Source organism: Lepeophtheirus salmonis, chromosome 5 (assembly GCF_016086655.4).
Source record: "Lepeophtheirus salmonis chromosome 5, UVic_Lsal_1.4, whole genome shotgun sequence".
Classification (NCBI taxonomy): Eukaryota; Metazoa; Arthropoda; class Copepoda; order Siphonostomatoida; family Caligidae; genus Lepeophtheirus; species Lepeophtheirus salmonis.
Genome location: NC_052135.2, coordinates 51,659,532 through 51,667,040, shown reverse-complemented (window position 1 = coordinate 51,667,040; position 7,509 = coordinate 51,659,532). Strand labels below are relative to the sequence as shown.

Here is a 7,509-nt window from a genome sequence, read left to right as displayed (position 1 = left end):
TGCCCTCTCAGAAATTCCCAACTCTAAGTACATATTAGTGATGTATTAGGCTTCTCTTGACGTCATCACTTATCACTGCAATTTATTTAAATTATATATTTTTATAATCTATGTGAGCATGTCTCCATAAAAGCAAATTTTACATGCAGAGTGTTAGCCATCCTGAGATATACCCAAAGATACAAGTAAAGATAACTTATATACTTTTGATAAATAACCTGTAAAGAGGTAGTGAAGGGAAGTAATTTAGCACACTTTGCTTCCTAAACCTTGGCTTTTGATGCTCACTATGTATTTTTAGAATGAAGTCCTTTTATATATTTTAATCTATCTAGCGAAAGGAGTCCCTCAGACCCAGAGTCGAAAGATTTTGCTTTTATATGTATGAAAATGTTTATGGATCATTTTTGCCGATAAAGAGAACTGTTAGAAAGTAACTAAATCATCCCTATTTTGCATCTCCTAACAGAGGCTTCACTAGAGGGTGGTTGAAGGGGACGTAGATATCCAATTTAAGGATTTTTTTTCTTTTTAATAAAAACTTTTTTCGACATTCGGGCAAATTATTCAGCAGAGCAATAAATTAAATATTTGAAATTTAATGTTTGAAACTTATTTTCCAAAATAATTATTTTCTAAGAATGAGAATGTATTTTTACAATTTTTTTCCCGTAAAATTTAATTTTGTAAATTATTTAAAAAAAAAAAAAAAAAAAAATTTTTTTTGACATTTTTTTTCCAGAAATTATAACTTTCTATAAAAAGCGCCAGATTTTTCAATTTTTTTCCAAAAAATTTAATTTTCCTGAATCCACCACTAAAATACAATTATACGGACGCCCCTGTCTAATTACTTTCTGATTCGGACTCTCAAAAGTATGATTGTCCAACAACCGTTTCTAATAACAGCCCTCTATTGTTTTCTGGCTGAAGTTCTCAATAATAACGATAAAAAAGGATGGGGTAAATAGTTTGGCGGAAAAATATCTTAAAAGTTGTCACCAGGGGGAGGGGAAGACAGGCGTTTTATTTATTGGGAGGGGGGTTTGGAATTATTTAAAAATTAATCCAAAAATTAATTTTTTTGCCTAAGAAAATTAAAAATATAAATTTACAACTGCTCACAAAAATTAAGTTTAAAGTTTTAATTTAAAAAAAGAAAAAAAAATATATTTTTTTAGGGGAAGGGGCTACAGCCTCTCCAATCTACCTCTGCGAATATCTTGGTGTAGGTGTCCTATTCCCCTCATTATATAGTGATAATAAATGATTCAAAGTTGCAAACTGAGTGCAAGAAGAAGAGGATTGAAGACCTTGTATTTAATTAATATCTGTAGAATTTGCAACCAAAAAAACTTTAGGAGTTATAAAATGCCCTTAATTAAATATAATAAATGATGAATCTCCAAATTTCATCGTTATAGCAATTCATCAATAGGATTAAATGACTTATTTTAAAGTTATTGTACATTCTGTAATACCCATGTCTACAGAACCTGGATGTAAAGTCTGTTGAGTTATGAGTCATAGAGTTGTAAAATTTGTCCTTATTCGGGAAAAATTGATTGAAAGATGGGATTTGAAAAAAGTTTTTTAAATTTCCAAATCTGTTATGTGTATCCTTCCATTTTTGAGGAGAGTATATTTAAATACAAGTAACGATGAGTGCTCATGAAGGACAAAGAGTAACATTGATAATTTGTTGAGGTGTTATTAGTAGAAGCTTTGACTACTTGCAACTCGACTTGATCACAAAATCAATGACTTGCAACTTGACTTTGATCTGAAAGTCATTCCATTTTTTTTCTTTTTATAGAATCAATTATTTTCAGAACTTTAGTCAATCAAAATGTTTCAATCAAAAATAGCCGTAGATAATAGCATCCTTTTGCGTTAAATATTGTTTAATACTATAAGTTAGTACTTGAGTACCATCTTGCAGATATTGCTGTATTGCTTTTATTAAATATAGGTACATTATTCCATACACACTCTGTAACAACAACATGGCAGCGACTCTAATCTTCTTTTTTTTTACCAATAATGTATTATCCAGCAAATGAGGCAATAATTAAAATATATATATAGTATTTATTTCAATGTTCAAAGTAGTTGCAGAAAGAAATACTAATTCACATTAACAATGACGAAACAAAAATATAATCAAATATTATATAAAGTTCTTAATATAAATGAGTAAAAAAAAATGAGCAGAACAAAGAAATAAGCGGGAAATTGTATTAAATATTGTTAGACCAGAACCTTTAAACCAGAAAATTAACCAAAATAAATACAAATTGACAATTTATTAGTGATTCAAATGATGAAAATAGTTAATTTAAAAAATTGGATGTTTTTAAAATCTTATATTCATAAGTATATTATTTCTATAAATATATGTGAAACAATAATTTTATTTATAAAAATCAACAATTCGTGGTGTTATGATTCAGACGGATCCAATCTATAAAATAGAAAAAAATATCACATATTATTTTTACAAATATATATTTTCTAAGAGCCAATGGAATTTTAGGGATTTTAAGCGTTCTTTATTCAAATTACTCCATCTTCCATTGACCAAAGAAACTATAGTAATTCATTTACTTACATTGTAGTAGGGCTCCAAATACCCATCACCCCTCGCTTTCCGAATCTGAAAAGTGAAGTTTCTAATTAATAATGATTTTAAGTTGTAGCTATGTAGGTATTTCAAGATTACACTGACATGCTTCAGGTCTTTTTTAATTCGCAATATAAAAGGTTTTCCCTTTGATGTCAAAGCAAAGAGTTTCGAAGAAAAAAAAAGTGAAAGATTCATTATGAACGAAGATTATATAAGCTACAATAATAAATACTAGGATTTTCTTTGAATAAAAATGTTATATTGAAATAAAAAGAAGTGTCAATCATGATTACAATAATATATAATAATATTTTTCCATTTCTTTCTGTAATGAGAGGAATTCTAACATCTAAAAGATCAACATCTGAAGGTATATATTTGTACTCAACTTTTCCACCTTAAAAAGATAGGAAATTATCCCCAACTACTAAGTCAGGGATTTCCATCCGGAGATCCTCAGAGTCTTTGTTCTCTGCAGTGCATCGTCAAGGGCTCCGCGAAAAATAACATAAATTAAACATTTGATTGAGACTATTTAAACAAAAAATTAAAAATAACAAAAATACAGATAGGACATAAAATTGTCATGGCACTCTGCAGGTAATGTACCACCACTGCTGATAGTCTTCACTCCTTACCAAGGGTTGAACAAAATTTCAATCAATCAACGTATATAACACTTATAACAAGTAAGATACATAAATAAGCAAAGGTTCACACATAAATACTCCGAAAATTATCTTTCTGAAGAGTTGATTTTTTTATCTTAAGAGTTAAAATAAAAGTGGGTAAAACAATTTGAACTGTATATACCTATATTTAACCTTAAAATGTACAGGGTATATCAAAGGAATACTCTATAGATGGACAGTGCACTATTTTCTTCTTCCTTTTTTTTGATCACCTTAAGGCTGTCTTTTCTATTAGTTGAATAATTAAGAAATGAAAGAAGTAATTGATTTAAAACAATAATATAATGAATGTCTTAAGTAATTAAAAAACTTTATTTATTAGTTATTATTCTAATGACATAAAGTAAATAGATCAACCTCATTCAAAAATAGTTTAACTTCTGATGACATTTATTATACAATTCCTTTAGTTCCATTCCCTTTTTCATTTTATAACTTTCTACCCTTGTTGGTCCAAAAAAAGAAAAGAAAAGAATACACATTCAATATATGTTTAGAGCGTTTCTTGGAACATCCGAACAAAAAATATATACATAAGTTCTGCTCATATACTCTATTGCTATTTCAAGCCTGTATTTATATATCAATATTTAACTGATCTTGAACAGTGTGTAAAAAAAATAAAATAATAATAATTACATTGTGGCTATATGCTAATGTTTGATCTGACAAGGCATATTTTACTTATTAGTTCATTGTAGAAAGTCAAAAAAATAAAATTTTGCTTCTCATGAACAACAAATTTACGAATTTTCTCACTGAATTCATTTATGTAAGTTGATATTCTGAAATCTCTTTTGTAAAATACCCTCACTTCTCTACTCTCAATTAGAGTTTAACCGCCTTAAAGCGCCTCTGATTTAAAAAAATATATTATTTACTATGGTTATATGAATAATAATATGATTAGTCATTATCAATCTCAAAGTTTTCAAAATCATATTGACTTAAATATCTAAGGTCAGCTATGAAAAAAAAAAAAAAAAAATCTTTATGAAAAAGCATATGCCATATTAAAAGTTAATTTTCGAAATCTTTGATAGAAATTTCCTTTTCTAAAAATTTTATTTTTTTCCTCCTTCAAAAAAAAAAAAAAATTAATCGCTCTCCCTTTTTTTTTTCGTTTTTAATGACGTGAGACTGGATCAAGATCAATTTATTTTGTAGACCGAATTTTACTATAATATTGGTCCCTTCCAAAGTTGGACATAATTAGTTTAAATTATAACTGTCTTACACCGAACCCAACAATATTGCATACATACATATATACACAGTAAAGAAAATAAATAATTGATCAATTGCCGATTTTGTATTATGATAACAACAGAAAATGTGTTTGGAGTAGGGAAAACAAGAAGTATAATAACAAAACATCATCCCCAGCGTCAAGCATGGTGGTGTTTCTCTGCTTAGGAGAAAAAACAACTTCACTGGATCGAAGGGATCCATTTTCCGATTATTTTTCCACTTCCATTACGACAATCCCACACGTACAACCACCGGGAGTGGCTCAAGAAGAAGCACATTAAGGTTATAGACTGGTCTAGACAATCTCCATACCTCAATCCCATATAATTTTTATGATCATTGGGAACACTTAGAAAATCGACATGGATCAAATACTTATTTCTTCCAACGTATTTTACCAACAAAAATAAACTTTCCCTTAGGACATAACATCAACTTACCCATCAATGGATTATGACAAGAAATTTATATAGGGTGTAAATACACATGCAATTTAAAAACGTTTCAACATGAGAATGTAAGTTAACAGATTTTTTTAAGGCTTCCACGGTACGATTAGTTAAGGATGGAACATATTCACACATAGAGCGTCTGGTGATAATGTAAGTTTACCTAGGTCTTGACATATGTGATAGACGGTTATCTAGACGTTGGAGTGCTAAAAATCGACCTATCGGTTTTTTTCTCCCTCTTGTCTCTTTTCTTCTCGTGGATTAAATGGTAATTCATATCTATCCGGGGTTTAAGTGAAGGTAAAAACAGAAATTGTTACATACGCATAAACTAACTACTAAATAAAAACAACAACTATTTCTTCCCAATTAGTTTTACTCGTTCAAAGGTAAATACAATTGGGAGTCGAGAAGGTTTTTATTTTATATTAAAAAAAGAAAAGAAAAAGAAATCTAATTTTCTACACTATATACACAATAAAATACACATATAATCTCTAATATACTTAATAAATCCTCCATCAAGGACGGGGTTGCAAAATTGCGTGAATGAAATGTCTAATGATACTCTATATACAGGGATGTGAAGATTCTACTTTCTATTACTTGTACATATGTGCTTCCTGTTCAACATATCTCTACATCCCACTTACCTAGGTCTTCCAGCATCAGAATAATGATGTCTAATCTGTGAGAGCTTTTTAAGAGCGGATGCAACGCCTTCTCGTCTCTCCCTACGAATAAATTCCCATTTTCATACATAGTTTAAACCCTAATTATTTCATCTCAAGTCGTCCAAGTACGAAGAACATGGAATATTAAATGAGGAACTTACCTTGGATATCCCACGTCCGCATAATATCGATCAAAATTAAAAAGGTATTTCATAGCTTGGTCAAACTCTGGCGGGGACATGATGACTCCCTCATCTTGTTTTCCACTTCCCAGTCCACGTGCCTCAATCAATACAATGATCATCAAGGAGACGAGGCATAAAAGTCCAAGGTTTCTCATTTTGTTCATATTCTTTGAAGGTGAGAGAGTGTCTGTTGAGAAATGGATTGTCTCACTGAATTTAAATAGACGTGAATTAGGGAGGGGGAATATTTATGAACGCGTTCTTTTTCTTCTTTTCCCTCATTCTCCCTCCCCTCATTTCCTCTCTCTTTCCGAAACGTGAAAAGAAAGAGCACGCAACCGCTCTTATTCCCCTTTCTCCCCTTTCAAAAAAGTGTCCAAAAGAAACCGCATGGATAGGGTTAGAGTTGTATAAAATATGACCTAATTGGTAATTTATAGAGTGTTTTTTTACTTTTCAAAGCTGATATCATTATTCTATCGTTATCGAAGACAATAACATCTGAATATAAAGTAGTCACTATTGCGTCTGCCAATAAAAGAAAAATAGTAACAAAGAAGATTTGTTGCAGAGCTACACGTGTAAGTCCTTGTGGGACTCAGAGTACCGAGTGGTCCATTAAGATCTGAACACTTCGAAGTTTAAACTTCAACGACATATTATTGTATTAACGTACCATATAATTTCAACAAAATGAGTACGATAAATAGATTTGTGTCTGAGCTCTCTTAATCATAAATGTGTCCTTTAAGGCAATTATAGCTTCAAGGCGGCGGCAGAAGGCCTGGCACTCGTTGCAGATGTAGTACTCTGTCATAGTGTCCCAGTCCTCACTGACTGTAGCTTTGAGAGGCTTGATGTTTGGATGACGGATATTTCAGTCCTTTCCCATGATATGCACCCAAGATGTGTAGTCAGTGTAGGGAGCCAAAATTGTCAAAAAGAGTTCAAAAGAGTCAAATGGCTCATGCAATAGAGTCTTGCACCGTAGGAGATGGGTTTCTTTCATTGCTGATGCTAAAAATGGCATCTCCCCCTCAAAAGATTATATCCCCCCTTTTTATTAGCTCTCTGGAGAGTCTGTTGTGAAATCCCAAGATATCTTGCATGGAGCCTCATGGACTCGAGGGGATAGGCCTGGGCTGTTTTCTTTAACGCCTCCTTGTCCAGTTAGGCGTTATTGGCAGATACGCTGTCCTTTCCAACGTTTTAGACTTGCTGATGTCATAGACAATGGTTCTGGAGACGCTCAACTGCTTGAAGTGCACGAATGGAAATTCTTCGATCCCGTTCAGGTGTCTTTTTCTCGACTTGTATGTAAGCCAGAGAGCTCAGATTTATTTTGTTTTATAACTAATTATTTATGTTTTATTATATCGAAATAGGAATTTATTTCAATCTCTCAAATTTAATTAATCATTGAATTAGTAAGTGATGCGATTTCAATGGACCATCCGGTAGAACTGAAAATCAACATCGGTGTAATAGAAACGGAGTGGAATTTGTGTTTATTTTCTTACTGTCATAGCTGATCGCAGTGAATATCATAAAAAATTGCTGTTCTCCCTGATACTCTTTTGTATTACATACCAGCAGGTTCTACTTTATACAATTCTAGATAGTATTGTC

General features: G+C 31.3%; 1 protein-coding gene across 2 annotated transcripts; it reads right to left on the bottom strand.

Moving 5' to 3' along the window:
• Window positions 1-2,291: 2,291 nt before the first annotated feature.
• Window positions 2,292-6,099, bottom strand: LOC121118835 (uncharacterized). 2 transcript variants are annotated; one of them, XR_011780291.1, is made up of 5 exons: window positions 5,857-6,099; window positions 5,675-5,755; window positions 5,182-5,300; window positions 2,612-2,656; window positions 2,292-2,464 (listed from the first exon to the last, which is right to left on the bottom strand). XR_011780291.1 is itself a non-coding variant. In XM_040713431.2 (4 exons), the coding sequence occupies exons 1-4, from the start codon at window positions 6,042-6,044 to the stop codon at window positions 2,443-2,445; spliced, it is 336 nt and encodes a 111-aa protein (XP_040569365.1). In that variant the 5' UTR covers window positions 6,045-6,099; the 3' UTR covers window positions 2,292-2,442. The 2 variants fall into 2 exon arrangements, 1 of the variants encoding a protein (XP_040569365.1); XM_040713431.2 differs by lacking the exon at window positions 5,182-5,300.
• Window positions 6,100-7,509: the final 1,410 nt, after the last annotated feature.

Bases quoted from the DNA above. Each gene is read 5' to 3' on its own strand.
- LOC121118835 (XM_040713431.2), bottom strand. From the start codon at position 6,044: ATGAACAAAATGAGAAACCTTGGACTTTTATGCCTCGTCTCCTTGATG. The intron at 2,657-5,674 runs GTAAGTGGGATG...TTCACTTTTCAG, and splicing joins TCTGATGCTGGAAGACCTAG to ATTCGGAAAGCGAGGGGTGA. The intron at 2,465-2,611 runs GTAAGTAAATGA...TCTATTTTATAG, and splicing joins ATTTGGAGCCCTACTACAAT to ATTGGATCCGTCTGAATCAT.